Source organism: Cynara cardunculus (assembly GCF_001531365.2).
Source record: "Cynara cardunculus var. scolymus isolate 2C chromosome LG 3, CcrdV1, whole genome shotgun sequence".
Taxonomy (NCBI): domain Eukaryota; kingdom Viridiplantae; phylum Streptophyta; class Magnoliopsida; order Asterales; family Asteraceae; genus Cynara; species Cynara cardunculus.
The window spans coordinates 29468383-29489418 of record NC_037530.1 but is presented as its reverse complement, the minus strand read 5'-3'; the positions used below and the strand labels follow the sequence as shown (position 1 = coordinate 29489418).

General features: G+C 33.1%; 1 protein-coding gene across 2 annotated transcripts; it reads left to right on the top strand.

The window, feature by feature from the left end:
* Nucleotides 1–18551: 18551 nt before the first annotated feature.
* LOC112510141 (zinc-finger homeodomain protein 5) lies at nt 18552–20203 on the top strand. Of its 2 annotated transcripts, none has more exons than XM_025115448.1 (2): nt 18552–18664; nt 19225–20203. In XM_025115448.1, the coding sequence occupies exon 2, from the start codon at nt 19245–19247 to the stop codon at nt 20067–20069; it is 825 nt and encodes a 274-aa protein (XP_024971216.1). In that variant the 5' UTR covers nt 18552–18664; nt 19225–19244; the 3' UTR covers nt 20070–20203. The 2 variants fall into 2 exon arrangements, with proteins under 2 accessions (XP_024971216.1, XP_024971217.1); XM_025115449.1 differs by having other exon boundaries at nt 19213–20203.
* Nucleotides 20204–21036: the final 833 nt, after the last annotated feature.

The window sequence follows — 21036 nt, the reverse complement described above, 5'->3', positions numbered from 1 at the left end:
CACCATCCTTCAATGGTAGCTTTCTCAGCCTTGAGTTCAGCGATTGCTCACTCACGCTCAACGACAGTTTTCTCACGTTCAACAGTGATGGCTTGGTTTACAATAACCTGATCCTTAAGATTTTCCTCAATAGAGGTCAGATCTTTGATCTTAGAATGACAAATATTTAATTGCTCATGAAGATCAACGTTAAGCATTTCAGCTTTAGATYTGCCATTGAGGGCATTGTAAAGGTCAACTGTCAGCGTATCTAGTGCAGAAAGACTAGAGGAAGGTTCATTCAGGGTACATACCTGAGTAACAGAAGATGGCTCATAAGAGGTAGATGCTTTAGAAGAACTTTCATCAGCATCAATGGCCATCAAGCAGACATAAGCTTTATCTTCCTCGTCAGAAGATGATTCATCAGATGATTCAGCCCAGTCATGCTCTTCAGCAATAAGGCCTTTAGCCTTTCGCTAGTTGTTCTTTATCTTCTTGTATTTCTCCTTCAGTTTTAAGTATTTATCATCTTTGATCCTGAAGGAAGAAGAGGCTTTAGAAGATGGCGTCGCAGTCTTTTTCGATCTGCATTCACCTACAAAATGTCCAGGCCGGTGACAATTGTAGCAGATAGCTGAAGCCTTGTCTATTCTTTCAGACTTTGGCTTCTCCCTGAGGGATAGCTGAGGAGATCTGTGGAAATTGCTTTTACTGGAAAACCTCCTGAATGACTTAGTCAGGAGTGCCAGGGACTCATCAAAATCTGTTAAATCAAATTCAGGAATGTCCTCAGAAGAATCTATCTCCGTGATGACCACGGGAGGTAGAGTAGAGACAAAAGGAGTAGAGGTTTCAACTGAAGAAGCTTCAGAGATCAAAGTTAAAGGAGAGCTTTTCATTTTCCTGGAATCTTTTATAAGATTTCTTTTCAGTTGACGAGATTGCTCATGGTTAACCAGAATCCCGTATAAGGTAGAAAGAGAAAGAGTGGACATATCATTTGACATCTTGAGACACATGGAAAAGGTATCCCAAGACTCAGGAAGGCATTCTAGAAACTTAGTCAAGGTTTCAGAATTAGAATATTCCCTTTCGACAGCCCTTAGATCAATAAAAAGGCAATTAAATCTTTGATATACTTCAGACAGTGTCTCGGACTTTCCACAGAGAAAGCTTTCATACTGTCTTACTAAATTGATCTTTCTAGTCTCCTGAACCTGAGTGGTTCCTTCATATTGGACACAAAAAGTATCCCATACGGATTTAGAAGTTTTGACTTTCATCACTGAGTGATAAATCTCATCAGGAAGAGACATAACTATTATAGACCGAGCACGCGTGTCTATAGCTATCTTCTTCTTGTCCTCATCGCTCCACTGATGTGGAAGCTTTGGAATCTTCCGTTCAAGAATCGCGACAGTCGTAGTTGTTGCTGGAACAGCCGGAACGATAGCAAATGGAATATATGGTCCATTTTCTATGTAATGTGGAATTTCAGGATCCACACCTTCTAGAAAGAGGGACATCCGGTTCTTCCAGAGACTAAAGTTGTCACAGACAAACCGGGGTGGTTTGGCAAGAGAGCCATTATTTTTTTTTTTTTTTTGTGTGTTTGTGATTTGTAAAGCCATTTGTAAGCAGTAAGTTATCTAAGAAGAGATAAATTAATACAGAAAATTAGCTAAACACAAGGAAAGAAAGAAAACACTACTCTGATACCACTTGTTGGTCCCGTAATGGTCTACAAGAATAGAAACAGTTTGTAGAAGGGGGGGATGAATACAAACACAGTATTTTTAAATTTAAAATATATATATTGATAGAGAAGATCAATACAGATTTTACAAGACTGTTTACGGAAAGATAAGGTAATAAAAACCTATCTAAACAATCTTTGTTTACACACAAAGTTTTAGCAAATACAAGAAAAAAGATTGCTAAAAGGATAATCCTTTACTTAAGCTAGAAGATGCTTGAAGTAAGAATAAGGTTAGAGAGAGATGTGCGCTCTCTGCATGAAGAAGAAACACTTCTATTTATACCCAGTGCATTAAATGTTCATGTAATGCAATATGCTAGGTTTAGAGTGTGTGTCAAGCCTTAAGAGGAAGGCTTGTCCTTTGCTACAGTAAATAGTACAAAAGCACTATTTTCTGAACAGACATCCTTGCCTAAAGTTGGTGGACAAAGAGTCAACTAATCGGCTCCGTACCGTACTAACTTTTGCAAGGGTATGGGTTTGTCCTTTGTGTGCATAAGGACAAGACAACAACAATCGTGCTAAGCAAGCTTCCTTTGATCGTTGAATGCTGGAATGACTTGGAGGTCTCATCATCATTCGCTGAAGCTAGAGCAGTCTTCACACATATGTAGACATGCTTGTAATCACTGAATACCGCTTCAGATCACGTACTTGGCAGTCTCTAATCTTCAGTTTCAGTCTTCGACGTTCGCTTGAAGGATCTGTGGTGTGAGTGTTGTCTTCTTGAAGTATTGCTGTCTCTGATGAATTTACAATACAAGTTCTTCAGCGATCACTGAACATACTCAGTGATGATCGCGGGAACTGAAAAATACAGAAACACAAATACAACGTGAAAGGAAAAAGGGTTATCATCAAATCACTGAGAGAGAGGATCAACAGAAGGTTTGGAGACTTAATCCTAAAGTATCTTCGTCCAGTTTTCATCCATGCTTTTGTGTGCAGAGTGAACAATAAACTAGTTAAATATTACTTACTTTGGCTGAAAGGTTGAACATGTTCCCACACTAGGATTATAGATGGTAAAAGAAATTTGGTCCCAAAGTCTTCACCTCAAATCGGCTTGCTAGATAGTATTTATCAAACTATCTGACTTATGTATCTTCCATAAAACCAATCTGCTTTATTATCGATCTAACTTCACTTCAACTAGTTTCTAATTTTGCTAAATGTGTTTTGCTTATCATATGACAAATTAAAAAATAGGACTTACAATAGAAATCACATCTGAAAGGATGATTATGAAATAAAAGGTATATCTCGGACACACCAAAAACACATCCTTATCAATATGAAGTCATCGAATGCTAGTACTTTATGTCATTATAGAAATCGTTCTACCCCAAAAGAAAATTAATGTGCCTTGCATTCATTATAGAAATCGTTTTACCCCAGAAGACCTTTAGTAACCATCGTTAGGTGTCCTCACATGCTAATCACGTAAGAAACATTTTGGTAAATTTTTCTAGGTTTTTAAAAATATTTTTTATCGCATATGATATTAAGACTCGAGTACAAATCATTAAAGCATTAAAAACCTAACCTAACCCCGCAACTGCAGGGCGCGTAGGTGGCTCCCACTATCTTCATGTCGTCCTAGTGATTACTAGATAACGGATTATCAACGACAAATTTCATCGAAAGACCAAATTCTCACAAGGAAAATCAAAGTTTACCAACGGGTTATTGATGATAGTTACAAAATAGTAAATTGAGAAAATGAACAAATCAATTATTTAAAATTCGTCGGTGATGAACAAAAGATCTTCGAAGAAATCTAAATTATTAGATTTATTTCTTTACAATTATATGTTTGAATATCTGCAGGTGACCCTTCGGTGGATACCTTATGATGACTAGCAGATATCCAAAATTTTAATTATAAGAAAAGAAAATTCAATTAGTTTTATTCTTTCGGCGATACTGCAGTCATCATCGATGTATAACATGGTATCAAAAGCAAGGTCCACCACTTTGAGGTCCACTTTGTGGAATCGACATTCTAGGATAATCTACACCCGTCTAGCCCTCTCACTACAATAACATTAGTTTATCGGTCGCCTAAAATGTTTCATAGGATTTAAGTTCATAGGATCAAATCAGAAAACATCATATCTTAAAGTGTTACAGTAGGTTCATATGACACCTAAAATGTTTTATAGGACTTAACACTACCTAATGGAAGACTTTTACCTACAGACTTTTTTCTGGCAAATCTGTCGCTAAAGGAGGGTGATTCGTCATGAAACCATCACAAAGGTGGTGGGTAAATTGTTGATGGGTAACTCAAATCAGCAATGGATTACCTAGGTATTGTTTGGGTGATCCATTGGTATTTTCTTGAAAAATATTGGATTCTACCGTAACTATTGACATTTTCTGGATGATCCGTCATAATTACCCTGGGTGATTTTTGTAGGTAAAAACCATTAAGTTTGTAGGAACAAAGCAAAAAACGTCATATCTAAAAGTGTTGCAATAGGTTTACAGGACGTTTTTAGGCGTTTTAAAAGATATTTAGCACATTTCTAAAATAAAGTCTTGTATCAGTTATTTTATTCGAAACTATTTGAAAAAGTGTATTATAAACACAAATCTCTTATAAAAATACGTCTTTATAGGATAATTCTCAAAATTGTCTTACAAAATAGCCACTACGACACATTATCTTATAAATGTCCTAAAAACTTGTTAAAACATCAAAAATATCATATAAATCTATTGTAACACTTTTAGGCATTGTACTTTGTATATAGTTTAATCCTTAATTCCTATGGTATCTTCACACTCTTAGAATAATTTATGCTTTTTCTAGCTAGCCTCCGTTGACAATAGAAATTTAATTTCCAGAAATAGATCTAATTTCCGAACAAGATATAATGGTTCAAAATTTATCATATTTGTATTAGTTTAATAATATAAAAATCAATATAAAATATAGAGTAAACTACAAATTTGTTCCATCCGGTTGGTGGTTATAACAATTTTGATCCTCGTTTTCAAAATTATAAATTGACCATTGTGTAATGCAAAATATACCGGATTTGGTCCCTGCCTCTAATGTCCATTAAAAAACCCGTTAGATGAGGGGTATTTTAGTATTTTTTTTTTCATTTTTATCTCGTATTTATTTAACAGATAATCAAATATATAAATAACATTATTATAGGGACTAAAAATGTTATTTTCTCATACACACACACACATATATAAACAACAACGTTGGGTTCCGGTGAGAAGGAGAGTAAGGTGAGAAGCCTAAGAAAAGATGTACACTCTTGGATGCACATTAGGATGAGATGCACCGATATAACGTGATTTATGGGTAGTTTGAGATTAAAGGTGATCAATGATCCAGATCCCTTTTTACGTTTCTCATCTTAACTCTTTTTTTCACACGATCTTTCGCCGACACATACAAATGTACATCGTGAGTTCTTAATCCCCATCCCTGCTAAAGTCCATGACCAACATCCTCCTCTTCCTATCACCACCAACATCCGCCTCCTGCTACCCTTTCCCTAGACCGTTAAGCTTCTATAGTGCAAACTTCAACATCAATATACCTTTCCTGTACCTCTCCATCATCGAACTACCACCAACATCCGCCTCTTTACACGACGGGATGTCACCCCTCTCCTCCTTTGAACTCTTCGGTCAAAGGGGATTTCCAGCGACATGACCAGTGGGTAGGTGGGTGTACAACAACCAAGGGGATTTAGGGTTTTTGGTTATTTTGAGATTTTAGAAATCGATGGGGAGCAGTGGATGATGAAGAAGCTATTAAAATGGATGTCTGTTTTTTCTTTTGGTTTTTATATTTCTACGATTTTGTGTTTTTGGTTTGAGGTTATTGTCTTTTGATTTAGGTTTGTATTTGATTTTGAGGTCCAAGTTTGGGTTTGATTTATATTTAGATTTTAAGGTTAGATTCTTAGCGGTGGATAACGGTGGAGGTAGCAAGAAGAGATGGCTGGAGGTGGATGACAACAGTGGTTTGGCCGGAGGTTCGATCAAATTAATGTTAAAAAAGACAAATATTTAATAAAATAAATGGAATAAAGATAAAAAATACAAAATACAAAAACCAAAAACCAAAAACCATAAAAAGAAAAGAAAATGTGAACTACAATTTTGGTCTTTTTATTTTTTAATTGGGTAAAAGACGAAAAAAATTGCAAAAAAGATAAAATACTCCTCATCTAACAAGGTTTTTTTATAGCCATTAGAGACATACATCAAATCCGATCAATTTTGTAAGTAATGAATTTGTAATTTCAAAATTATAAAGACCAAAAGTGTATAACCACCGAATCAAAAAGAATCAAATTTGTAATTTAGTCTAAAATATAATGATGGAAATGGTGTAACATAAAAATGGTGTGTTAAGGGGTTGAGTGGGAGGGTGAAAAGGGGCCAATAATGAAGGTCTTTTTGGTGGAATGGGACCAACATTGCAGGGCGTGGGAGATGGACCCCCAACGTGACTTTGTCCTTTATTCATTCTCAAAAATAGGTTCCTTACTTTGTATTTCATTTAATTGGTTTGGTTTGGCCAGATTCACTACAATTATCAAGAATTAGGGGTCGTTTATTAAAGTCTTACTTGGGTAAGCGTTTACTAAGTCACGTTACCTCACCGGATGAATATAATAAGGATCAAGAATCTTACCCGATAAGAACGAGACAAGGACGAGTCTTACCCGGTAAGTGAGGACGACGACTCTTACCGGGTAAATTGTTACATACGATGTCGTTTTGGTGGACTAAAATCTTACGCGGTATGTAATGATAGTGTTAAATTTTACCGGTAAACACTTACCGAATAAGAGTTTGGTAAACGGCCCCTTAGAAATATGTGTGAATTCAACTACTGCTATTTGGTTTGTTAACATTTAAATATAAAGTTGTTGTTACAAGTTTTATCTTAATTTCACTGACATCCATAGGTTGAGTTGAAATGCAACCATCTTGATAGCTAATTACTATTAGGCAACATGAGTTTTATCAACAAAAAAACCGTAATTTTAAGAATAAGTTGTGGGAAAAATTGAGTGGTATGTTCGTCTTGGGTATGAATATCATGTGGATTTTGTGACTTGGCATACATAGATACAAAGTGAGGCCAGTCTATGAGTTTCTACACAAGTTAGCTTCAATCATACTGCTTCAACTTTAATCTAGGGTAGTACTTGATTAGGGACGTTTTAAGAATCATATTCTAAAGTTATTATCACGTTCACCATATAACATGAAATATAGTATTATTAATCGTAGCTCAATTGTTTCCAAATATAGTTATCTAAAGATTGACCTTCAACTCAACATTATTGATTCCGGAAAAATGGGAGCTAGTGTATGCATGTGGGTAAATAGTGGTGCTATCAACAAGATTATAGTGTGTGTGTGAGAGTGTGTGTATATATATATATATATATATATATAGGTTTTCTATTCCTTGGACTCGAGGAATCGACAAATAGGTTGGTCCATGCAAGGATTTTTACAAAAATTGATTGATATGTGGGTACTATATACCATATTAGAATAAGACTGAAATATGAGTGGAATAAAATTTTCATGACCGAGATTATAATTAGTGGCATGTCATGCCATTTGGATTAACAAATGCACCAAAACATTGATGTGACTTTTGAATCAAATGTTAATTATAACCATTTATTGACAAGTATGTCGTTGATCTATATCATTAATGAGTTGATAGTTTTGCAAGAACATAGACAATATATATGTGTACGATCCAACAAGTGTCATTTTATGCAACCGAACCTTATTTTCCTTGGCCTTGACGGAAATCAAAGTTTTATAGATGAGGAAGAAGAAGTTGAATGATGTCCTACAAAAGTGGTCAACTTATGACTAGGAACTTTATTATAAGATATGAACCTTAAAAGACCTGGATAGTATCTTTTATGTGATCAATTTGTCATGTATATCGATCACTAGGGCTTGAAGTAGTATGAACATGAACAAGATGTATGCTAGGTGGATATATATATATATATATATATATATATATATATATATATATATATATATATAGCAATACTCCTTTACATTGAGGCATAAATATGTGCAAAACTGAAGTTGGTAACATATTGAGTAGATGAGCAACTTTATTCTTAAATTTGAGACATGACATAATTTGAAGTTTATGGCAATTTATATGTTGTATGAAGATCTCGAAAGCACATTGAATAAATTTCCCTTTGAAGATTTCTCTCTAAGCATGGTGGTGAATTGGTTGTCTTTTCAAATGGAATTATTTGTTTATTCCTTATACCCCTTTAAGATAAACAACAGTTGAACTTCAAAGCCACAGTCTCTAAGTTGAGTTTACATCCAGATTATTTAAGAGCAACTAGAGCAACAACTACACATTTGTCTCTATTGTATAAAGTTGAAACAAGGTTCTGCTTTTAGATGTTCAACTCACTAACTTATCACTAATTAGTTGACACCTTTAGGAAGTGCTTTTTTTTATCAAGCTTATACGCTGCATGGTCTACACTTGTATATGCTATTAGCTCAAATATAGAGTTTTTTGGATATCAGAGACTCAGCGATTGGGGGCCTCTAAGGTATCTAAAGATCCTTTTGATAGTAGATAAGTGTGATTTATTAGGATTAGTATGATATCTAGCACAGAGACAGATAACAAACAGTATATCTAGTCTACTTACTGTTAGATATAAAAATGAACCAATCATTCCTCTGTAGCTCTTGACATCATTTAATTTTCCAGAGATATTAGAGTCAAGTTCAGCTCCAATGTCCATTGGTGTTTTCATTGATGTTGAATCATAGAGACTGTATTTTCTTCAAAAGGTTTGTAACATATTTGGCTTGATTTGTAAAAATTCCTTTTGAAATGTATTTGATTTGAAGCTTAAGGAAGAAATTTAATTCTCCCGTCATGCTCATCTAAAACTTGATCTACATCAATTTTAAAATACCTTTCACAAAACTTTGGGTTAGTAGATCCAAAAATAATGTCATCTACATATATTTGTACCAGAATTAGGTCATTCTTGTACATCATTAAGAATAAAGTAGTGTCATTTGTACCTTTTTTTAAAGTCATTGTCAATCAGAAAAGTGGACAGAGTGTCATACCATGCTTTTGGTGCTTGTTTAAGGTTATACAGAGCCTTATCTAGAAGATATACATGGTTTGGAAACTTGAGCTCTCAAAACATGGTGATTGTTGGACATATACCTCTTATTATAATTTTCCATTAAGAAAGTATGATTTGATATCCATTTGATAGACTTTGTATCCTTTGCGGGATACAAAAGCTAGAAATATTTTGATAGCCTCAAGCTTTATAACAGGGGAAAATGTTTCATCAAAATCAATGTCTTCTTCTTAACAATATCCCTTAGCAACTAATGTAGACTTGTTTTTGAATAGTATTCCATCCTCAGCCTTTTTCTTTTCTGAACACCCATTTGGTCCTTACCCTGCTTTGCCTTTAGGTAAAGGAACTAGAGACCAGACCTTGTTCCTTTCAAATTGAATACGTTCTTGCATTGAATTGATGCAAATGGGTCTTATAGGGATTCAAATACCTTCTTAGGTTCTACCACGCTTAAAACAAAGAAGCATTTATTTATTGTGGCAGATCTAGTATTTACACCAAAAGAAGGATCACAAATGATTTAATGAATCAGATGGTCTTTTGTTCACCTGGTTATAGTAGAAAGGGGGTTCTGAATATTATGAGTTGATTCCTTATTGAGATTCTGAGGTATTTCTTCAGTTACGCTATAAGTTGGTGAAGATGTCTCTGGTTGATCTCCCTTAAAATATTGTCCTTCTAAGTTTGAGTTGCCTTTGATTCTAAAAGAACTTGGGATATAAAGGAACCAATATTAGAGATATATTGACAAATGGATGTATCTAGATGTGATATCTTTAAAGTTGGACTAGAGACATGTTGATAAGTATCTCTGACTTGACTGTTATGTTTTGGAGTTTGATCAGACACATTTTCATCTTGATCACCAAATAAGTCTTCAAACAAGAAATTAAGTTCTCTTTCTCTATAATTAGAACAAGAAGAAGCAGAAGTTGATTGATTTTGCTTGAGTCATGAACTAAGATGTCCAGAACTCATTGGAGCCATGTCATAAATGTTGCATTTATGCTTTCATTTACCATCTTGGTTCTTTTGTTGAAGATCCCGAAGGCTTTTTATTCAAAGAGTAGCTGAGAAATATGCATTTATCTATTTTTTTTGTCAAATTTCCCAAGATGATCTTTGTCATTTAGGATAAAACATCTGCAATAAAAAACATGAAAGAATTTAAATTAGGATTTCTCTTTTTGATGAGTTCATATGGCGTTTTAAGAAATCTCATTAATTATTGATATGTTTGTGTATAACAAGCAGTTGATATTGCTTCTCTTAGATTGAGGTTGGAAGATCAGACGATGTCAACATGGTTCTTGCAGTTTCAACCAAAGTCCTATTTCTCTTTTCAACAATACCATTTTGTTGAGGTGTTCTGGCTATAGAGAAGTTTTGAGAAATAACTTTATTGATCAGAAACTCATCAATTCTATCATTTTTGAATTATGTTCCATTATCATTTCTCAACATTTAAATGTGTAACACCCCCAAACACCACATTTGCATAGAACACATATTTCATTACATAGAAACATGRATTACATCAAAAGGTCCCACTAGTACAAGGATTATTATATGTACAAAATTTACATATAAAATTTCCAAAACAAATCATGTACTACTACATGTAATATAACATGTATCTTCAAAAGCAGACAACAGGTTAGGAAAATAATCACATTTTCCCTTTCCCTTTTACATCCCCGGACCCAGCTATTCCTGCATTGCATAATTTAAAACAGAAAATGAAGGTTAGACCATACGGGTCTAGTGAGTAAATCCCTTCTTTGCAAATGCAGGGTGATGAACACCAAAATATGATAATGTAATTTTGCTTAGAAATATACTGCAATACAGATAAATGATGCAGTTCACAACATCATGCAAAAAGAAGTATACCCAAGAACCTCAATTCTATAAATATCTCTGAATAGAGATCCAACATTCTCAATATGAAACAAACATTGTAATCAATACTTTTGAATTAAAAGAYCATTCCTTTAACARRAAARATTTAAGGCAACACTTGYYTGATATGACAAACCATTTTCCCCTTCTTAATAACATCTAAATTATTATTAATTAGAAATAATATCTTTTAATTCATCAGGTCACAAAGAAATGACAAATCAAAGTTATTAGAACCAATTAGTAATAATAAGAGTTATTAATATTCTCCACATATGACAATGCCACCCTTATTCCAAGTACACCTCTCCTTGATATGCCACCCTTATTCCTCCATTAAAACAGGGCTACTTATCAGAACAGACATAAGTCACCACGTCTGAAAGTACCCATTCCCAGTTCCAAACCAGAACAGACAAAAGTCACCACGTCTGGGGAACTACTATTTAAAACAATGTTTCATACCAAACCAGACTTACGTCACCACGCTTGGTAGAAACAATTTATAAAATCCACTTCCATACCAAAACAGACTTACGTCACCACGCTTGGTAGAAACATTTCCCAAAATCCCGTTCCATACCAAAACAGACTTACGTCACCACGCTTGGTAAGAACATATCTTTATTTTAAAAAGGATATAAAAATATCCATTTTATAATCCACAAATAATCCCAAAAATAGACATTTTAAACCATATAAAAAGTCAAAATATAAAACTTATAAAAATTTCAATTAAAAAGATATCAGGATAAGATATCGCTTAAAGCTTATCCGGTTTAACACTTAAAATAATTTCTAACATATTTGTCCGGATAACAAATCCGGTCAATACCCCGCTTAAAGCTTGAACGATTAACACTTAGAAATAAAATCATCTTTGTCCAGATAACAAGTCCGGACAACACTCCGTCCACCCTTTGTCCGATTTAAAACAATCCGGACWACACGTTATTCACCCTTTGTCCGACTTAACACTAATCCGGTCACTCTTGTCCGGTTTAACACTAATCCGTCACTCTTTGTCCGGATAAAACTTTAAACACAATATATGGTTTTTGATTCAAATAATAAATAACATTCAACTAAAAACCAGTATAAATTTTATGCCAAAAAGGTTTAGAAACCACTCACCTTAACAAGCCGTTTGAAACCAAAACACTTGAAATCAACCCTTTTGAAATCTGATCAATTCTTCTCCTTAAAACACACAACTTCTTTCTCATGGAAAAATAATAATAACTAGAAGAAGAAAAAGTGGGAGAGGGAGGGGATTCACCCCCTTTATATACTCTCCAAAATAAAATAAAAAAGATGACTACACATTCTCATGCATCCTACATATCCCACCTCATGCATCCTACACACACCTCATTCTCATGCATCCTACACATCCCACCTCATGCATCCTACACATTCCACCTCATGCACCTACACATTCCACCTCATGCATCCTACACATTCCACCTCATGCACCTACACATTCCACCTCATGCACCTACACATTCCACCTCACACACACACACACACACACACACACACATATATATATATATATTAAACACACACACACACATATATATATATATATATATATATATATTTTTTACATTATGCATATATCTCTATGCATAAAAATACACATACTCACATCTTAAATTTACGTAAGCACGTGTCCACATAAACAATTAATTCACATAATAAATACCTTGGGTGATAACCTGGACTCAGTTATCACAAAATGTTGGTTTGCAATAGAACTTGAATCTTCCTTAATAACATGATTAGTATCTCTGGGACTTCAGATTTCTTTCTTGTAAACTCCATCCAAGTATATCTTGTGTAATCGTCAATAAGTACCATGCTATACTTCTTTCTAGACCAGGTCTAAATGTTGATAGGACCATAGAGGTCAACATGAAGTATTTCCAGAACTTTAGAGTATGAAGAATCAGTCTTTGTCATGTGAGTTGCTCTATTAAATTTTTTCATTTCACAAACAGAGCAAAGATGATCTTTATCAAATTTCAGAGTTTGTAATCCTTCCATAAGTTGTTTCTTGACAATTTTATTCAGATTTTGAAAGTTGCCATAACCAACTTTGTTCATTTTTCAGAGATGAGACAGGACAGAGGGGCTTTATGATTGTCAATGAAGCAAAGTTCAAAAGATAGAGATTTTCTTGTTTATGTGCTTTAAGAACCTCTTCACCAGTCTCTGAGTTAATTTTGCAATGATTTTTATTAAACTTGACTTTATATCCCTTATCACAAAATTGACTTATGCTAAAGAGATTATACTTTAGACCATCAACATAAGCAACCTTGGATATGGATACATTTACATTAGAAACTTCACCATGTCCTATAATTCTCCCTCTGTTGTTGTCTCCAAAAGTCACAGTATCTCCAATTTTGTCTTTGAATGAGGTCAATAGACTTTTGTTACCAATCAAGTGCTTAGAACATCCAGAATCCAAGTACCATATCTACACATATTGGTCCTGTAAGACAATCAAAGAGATTCAGGTAACCATTTTAAAATGGGTCCTTTATGGTTAACTTTAGATGGTGACTTTTGGAGGTCTTTTGTTTTGACAGATTTGGGTTTCTCCTTTTGTTGTGGTTTTTGAGTTTTCGTATTTTCATGTCTGGACGTTAACTCAGACATACCATACTTTTAACTAGAAAAGTGATTCTTTAATTGAATTAAGAGGTCTAAACATTTGCAATTAAAGTAACATTAAGATGATTGCTTATAAATTCTCTTTGAATTATAAGAAGCTTTAGTCATATGATTTGCCTCTGATTTAGCATTAGATGTTTTTATAAATTTCCTAACTCAGAAGACTTGTTCTTTGAAACTTTGTCTTTCTTCTTTTGGTTTTGACCTTTGACCCTCCAAATCTTCCCTTTTTTTACTGTATTAGAAGAAGATGGATCAAATTTGTCAATCAAAACAACTTTTCCTTTTTGTTCAGGAATGAATTTTATAGGTTTGAGAGAATAAGAAATTTGTTTAGATGTATCTCTGGATTGTTTAGACTTATTCTTCAACTCTTTTTCAAGTTTCAGAGAGGTTTTGGATTTTAAGCACATTCTTATGAAATCAGAGCATATAGGTATTTTTGTTTTCTGTGTAATTTCTTTAATTCAATTTTTTAATTATAATTTAATTTTAGTTTAATAATGAAATATATTTTTGGTTTGATAATATAACATTTTATAAAGATAATAATTAACAATTCTGTTAGAACTTAATGATTATCCTAATCATATTTTAGATCTTTTATATTTAAAATGAGATGTTTATCCTGTATTTGATTATGTTTATCTGCAGTTAGTTACATGAATTCAGATATGAAACTTTAATAAGTTGTACTTACGTACAATTTACTTGTAATTTTGAGTTTTAAGTAATATTCATTAATAAACAGTACTTTATGCATAAAAAGTTGTTTTTAAGAGTTTTTGTCAAATACTTTATAATATAGTATAGATATAGGGGTGAGTTCATTTGTTAAACCAATATATGGTGTTAATTTTGTGAACCAATCTTATCTATAGACCTTTGAAATTTGTGGCTAAGATCATTTATGACATAAAGTGTAAGTAATTGCACACATGGACAAGGTAACATAGGTGAACAATGTTTACAATGGATATTTTAGGGGGAAAAATTAGTTATCCATTAATGACAATGAGCTACGTGCTGGCACTCAATTAGTAGCATTGGCACGTCACTCGGCTCCTTGGCTCTCTTTCCGTAAGTCGGTGAGGAGTGAGCGATCTACTGAGACTGAGCCGTCTTCGCTAGCCGATCTTTCAGTTTTGTAACTGCCTATTAATAACAATGTAACTATCTGGAAATTAATCTCGTCATCGAATCAAAACCAGCAACAAGATTCCCGACACCAGATTCTTCTATAGTTTTTTTGTTAATGATTCATGACTGAACAAATATTTGATATTTATGGGAATTGTTCATGCGTGAACAGAGGTGTATATAGAAAAAAGTCGTACAAATTTTTGTAACATCCATGTTTTATTTTAGTAAACACATACACTATGTAGTCTCGTTCATATATAAATTAAATGTGAAAGGATACCTGGTTCATCTCTGAACAAAAATCAAATTGTGCTTATGAACAATGTTCATGTGTTTACTTCTGAACACTATTCAATTTTTTAAATAATTGGTAATTTGTACATACCCAGTTTTTGTTACATGTATTTGGTTATCAAGTTCACATATGAAAACAATATTTTTTTTAAATGTTGAAACGAGATTGTTCACCTATGAATAAATGTTTACTCAAGTATAATTAATAAATGTAACCGACAATTAATTACTTGGAGTAATTAATAAATGTAACCGACAATTAATTTGCATGAGATATTTACAATGGCAAGACATGGAATAATTAAGAAATATAACCGAAAACTAATTTGCAATATTAAAACAAAGATCAAATAAAAAATTACAATTTTACCCTCATTAAATAAATTTATCATGTGCATCAACCAAAATTGTATTTTGTTTTCTCCTGGTTCATTGAGGTTTGTCAAGTTAACATCATATATTGAGTTAACAAATGAACTCACCTCTATATATGTATATATACATATTTATATATATATATATATAGAGAGAGAGAGAGAGAGAGAGAGAGAGATTCAGTTACAAACATGTTCTTTGTTGCAACTTAGGGACAAAGGAGAGCACGATACTTCTCCTCATATTTTTTTTCATTCATCATGAATAACAAACATGAATTTTTTGCAACATTTAATGCAGGAAGATGATATAGTATTGATAAATATTCCGGTAATACATGGGCCATGTGGCACACCTTCCTTTGTCTCCTAATTTACAATGGAACTTAAATTTTCAATTGAACCTGTCCAAGCACACATACACACACACACACATAGAGAGAGAGGTTCAAAACAAACCAAGTAAATGTTACAAATAATACAAACCAATCGTAGACATCCATCTAGCCTAATGAATATTCGGTTCTTCAGATATCTCGATTGTTTTCTTATCCAAAGCAATGAATGAATTTTATCAACTTCCATAATTCTCGACCATAATTAATAAATCATGTTCGTCTTCCATAAACATCTTGATTGTTTCCTAGATGAAAACCTATTTTAAGTTGTGAACTAGTGGACAAATCTTGGCCCTCCATCCTATTTGATCCAACAACTCATACTAAACAAAATTTCTAATTAAGATTGTTAATTAAGGTGATTAGGGGTGCAAAATGAAGTTTATTCAAATCGTGACCATGTTTAATTATATGATTTTTTTCTTTTGTTTTTTTATTAAAAAACTTTTACCCCCTTTATTTTTAACAAAATTATCTTAAAATTACTAATATTTTAATTAAACAAATTATATCAGAAAAACGAGAATTTGATTCTCTTCGATATGACATCCACCTCGATATAATTTTTTTTGTTCAGTACGTGAAATATTGTATATGTGTCATATTCATTATGAATATTCATGTACGTTTAAGTGTGTACAATAGCTCGACATCGTAACCTTGTAACTCAACACCACCTTCTTTAACACCATAAGTTTGTAATCCGTAAACACCATCATAAACGTTGTAAGTATGTAACCTGACACTACATAACCAACACCTATCGAGACGGATTGAGAACTCATTCATTGACTTGCTGTGTGTTTTTGTGTCTAAAACCATAACCTACAACCATTTTTCTAGTGAGACTGATCAAGAACCTATCAATTGATTTATTATGTGTATGTGTGTGTAAAACCATACCTACCCCTTCCAGCTTTTATTGAGATGGATCATGAACCCTTCAAGACTAATCGAGAACCCATCAAGACCAATCAAGATTAATCGAGAACCCGTCCATTGACTTGGTGTGTGGTTGTGTATATAAAATCATAATTGACCACTTTCAATTTTCATCGAGATCAATTTAGAACCTATCAATTGATTTGTCGTGTGTAAAACCATAATCTACCACTTTCAGCATTTATCGATAGGGAGCGGGAACCCATCGAGATGAATCAATAACCTATTGAGACGAATTAGGAAGCCATTGAGATTAATTGAGAACCCAATAAAGAAGAACATAAAAAATAAAGTACGTAGATTTGAAATTGTAATATATTAATGATAAATAATATATATATATATATATATATATATGCATGATGAATATTATGGTGAAAATTAATATGATTAATATCATACTAATATAAATACTTGAGAGTTGTTATATACATGTGATCATACATGAATATTCATGATGAATGTTACATTGAAAACATATATTCATGATAAATATCATATTGATGTATGAATACTGAAAGTTGTTGAATACACGTGAACATATATAAATATTCATGATAAATGTTACATTATAAATGTATGTTCATGGTAAATGTCATATTGATGTATAAATACTAAAGAGTTGTATATGCGAACATATATAAATATTAATGATCAATGTTCTATGAAAATTTATATTCATCATGAATATGATTTTGATGTGTGAATGTTGAAAAATTGTTTTATATATATAGGTGAGCGTACATGAATATTCATAATGAATAATATTCATATTCATGAAAAATGTTATAGTGAAAAAAAATATTAATCATGAATATCATAGTGATTTATGGATACTGAAGATTTGTTGTATATATATATAAGAAAATACATAACTATTCATGATACATGTTATAATGAGTTGTATATTCATGATGAATAACATATTGATGTATGAATACTAAAGATTTGTTTAATACACGTGAACGTGCATAAATATTCATGATGAATACTACACCGATTTATCATTTCACGCAAAAACACAGTTACAAGAAAAACTATATCGAGATGAATTTCAAATTAAAGAAAACTAAAATGCTCGTTTCTTATATAATTTATTTAATTAAAATATTAACTACTTTTAAGATAATTAATTTAAAAATTAAGGTGGTAAAAAAAATTAATTGAAAAAAGAATAAAAAGTCCCAAAAGTTAGGCATGTGATTCAAGTTTGAAATTAATTCCATTTTTCCCTAATCATTATAATTAACCAATATATGTTTAGAACATCAATTAATTTTCTTAATTTTAATCAATGACCCAGATCAATCCACTGATTTACAACATAAAAATGGTTTTCAATTGGAATGAGTAATCAAAATGTAAATTTGGCAAGGATAAGGACTCAGAGAGAGTTTGGACATGATAAAAGACAGCTCACATAATATAGTTAAGAATAGGGGGATATAAATTCCAAGTAAAGATTATTTAGTTGCAGATAAAAGAATAATTAATAACGACTTATGAAACGAAAGATATTAAGCATGAGTTGTAAGTATGTAAAAATAAGATAATAGGATCAAGTATTCAAACCCGAGAATGGTAAGTAAAAACATTATTAAGTTCAAATAAGTAAAACTAAACTATAAGTTACAGATCAATAAAGATAAAGAATCTGATAAGATATATGTTAAGATACATAAATGTTCTGAATTAATTTTTATACCCAAAATTTATTCAATAAATTAATAGTTAAATTTCACTCACAAAATATGATAATTTTGAAACTTTAAAGAAAACAAAACAACAAAAAATCATATTCAAGTGTCATGTTATGTCATCTCTTGGTCTTGTGTTGTTTCCCACTCTCTCTCTCTCTCTCTCCCTCCCATCTTATTTTTTTTAGCTTCGTCTCAAGCAACCAAACTGTCCCTTGTTGGAACCTCTGAAACACGCTGTATGCTCTAATACTACGTAAACCCTAATTCCTCCATTTGAAAGGCTGGGTAGGTCTTCTCTTCCACTTCTGTTACTTCTCAGGTATGCCTTTCTCTTTATCCATTCAAGATCTCTGATTAAGCACACCAACAAATCTTATTCAAGTGAGATATCTGAATATGGTTTCTGGGTTTTGCATATCAGAAACCAGATTCGTTTTCACATGGATTTTCATAATTATATTCAGAATTTATGTTCAATCTGTCTTTATGGATTATTCTTCTCAAAAGAGCTGTTCACTTAACTTCAAAGATGGATACTTTTGATGAAGATATTCAAGTAATTAATGATTGAATTTCCTCATCATAATCGTTGATTATATTGTGTTTTGAAACATTCAAGGAACCACATCTACATGGTATAGAGCTTATGCTTCTGTTTGTTGATACACCGGTGGCAATTCATTGGAATTTAACCTCAAAACCTAAACATATATCTAAAATTTTGAACGAATTTGTATGATTTTGGTGGGTCGATTTGTGTGTGTTGATGTAGGAATCAGAAGAAAGAAGGTTGTTTCTTGTTTTAAATCGAAAACGGTGTTTTTCTTTGGGATTGCGGAGCATTAATTTATTAGTATTTATTTGAAGCATGTTTTTTAGGGTTTAATCAAGAGACATTAATGGCGCTGAGTGGCACAGACAAAGAGATAAGAACGCAGACTTCTTCACTCCCATACAACAACCACCACTTGATTCGTGAATCCTCGTCAGAAACCATGGATCATATTCATGGGTCGGACCCAGATCGGTTTGGGGGATCTGGAGCTTCAGTTACACCCATATCAGTGGGATCTAGGCTCTTGAAGTCTCCGCCGCCGCCGGTAAGGTACCGAGAGTGCTTGAAGAACCATGCCCTCAACATCGGTGGCAATATCACTGACGGATGCGGCGAGTTCATGCCGTCAGGTGACGACGGAACCCTAGAAGCACTCAAATGTGCCGCTTGTAACTGCCACCGTAACTTCCACCGCAAAGAAACCACCATCGCCACCCCTACCGCCGGACCATTTCTTCAGCTCCCTCCTCCATTACCCTCCCCCTCATCGTTGTTCAACCATCACCAGCGTACGTCAACAATCTCCCTCCACCACCACCACCACGCGAACTGGGCACCCTCCATTAACGCTCCCCCGGTGAAAATTGCGGTGGGGGGAAGCGGTGCTGCAACCGAATCCTCCAGCGAAGAGCTGCATTTCACGGCGGCAGCGCCGTATGGGGTGGTGAAAAGGAGATTTAGGACAAAATTTACGCAGGATCAGAAGGAGAAGATGCTTGAATTTGCAGAAAAAGTAGGGTGGAGGATACCAAGAGAAGATGATCCAGAGGTTCAAAGATTTTGCGCAGAGGTAGGAGTTAAACGACAAGTTCTCAAGGTCTGGATGCATAATAATAAAGTCATTTCTGGGAAGAAGCAAGTTCAAGATTCCAATGAAACCATTGATTGATTGTACGGTACAATCCAGTTATGCAGTAGAATGTTTTAATGTGTATAGAGAGATGGACTCTATGTTATCGTTTTCTTTGTGTTCTTATTTCTATTTCTTGATTGTAAGGAGTTTATTGAAAATCTACAAATACTTTCTCTCATTTTTATTTAGTTCAATATCATCATATTTTTGCTCCAACAAAGTTACAAAATCCCTGCATAACTATTTGTTTTTAACATTTTCGGGATTGCTTATTTGAAACAACTTATGTTATTCTATAAAAGCACTTATCAACTTATTATAAATCAAAAGAGTTTAACTTCTTCAAAAACTTCTTTACTACCGGTTTGACACCGGTATAAGCTATTTATCCAAACACTCAAAAATGCTTATTACCGGTGTCACATCAAAATAAGTCAATAAGTTATTTTTATAAGCAATCTCAAACACCCCCTTAATCACATTATTGATTACATGCTTTTACACGCAACTTTATTGCATTGGTTTAACATAATCATATATTATTTTCGTTATATATAAATCAATATTTTTAAATATGTAAAATAGTTTTTTATGTATTAATTAGCGAGGATAACCAGAAAATCACAAAATTAATATGCTTATTTTTCTTGATATTTGCATATATCTTAGCTTCATAGAATCCGATTTATTTCACTCCAATACAATGTCCAACACACATAAATGGCCAAGGAGGTCATACCCCGACGCCCTTTGCAAAAGAAATACAAAACATTGTTTTCGAAGTCCACAAGATTAAGGTTAGGTTATTCGTATCCCGTAGCTACATTATTGTCTTTGTAAAAAAATATATATTAGGTGTTCAGTTCATTCTATAATCATTCGTATTTCAAACACGGGTAAAGAAATTATTTTATAACTGTTTCGTGCAAATACTTTATACCTGGCTCAGAATAAAATATAGTCCTGCAATATATTTTGTCTTAATATCATTTCTAACGGTATA

Bases quoted from the DNA above. Each gene is read 5' to 3' on its own strand.
- LOC112510141 (XM_025115448.1), top strand. From the start codon at position 19,245: ATGGCGCTGAGTGGCACAGACAAAGAGATAAGAACGCAGACTTCTTCA.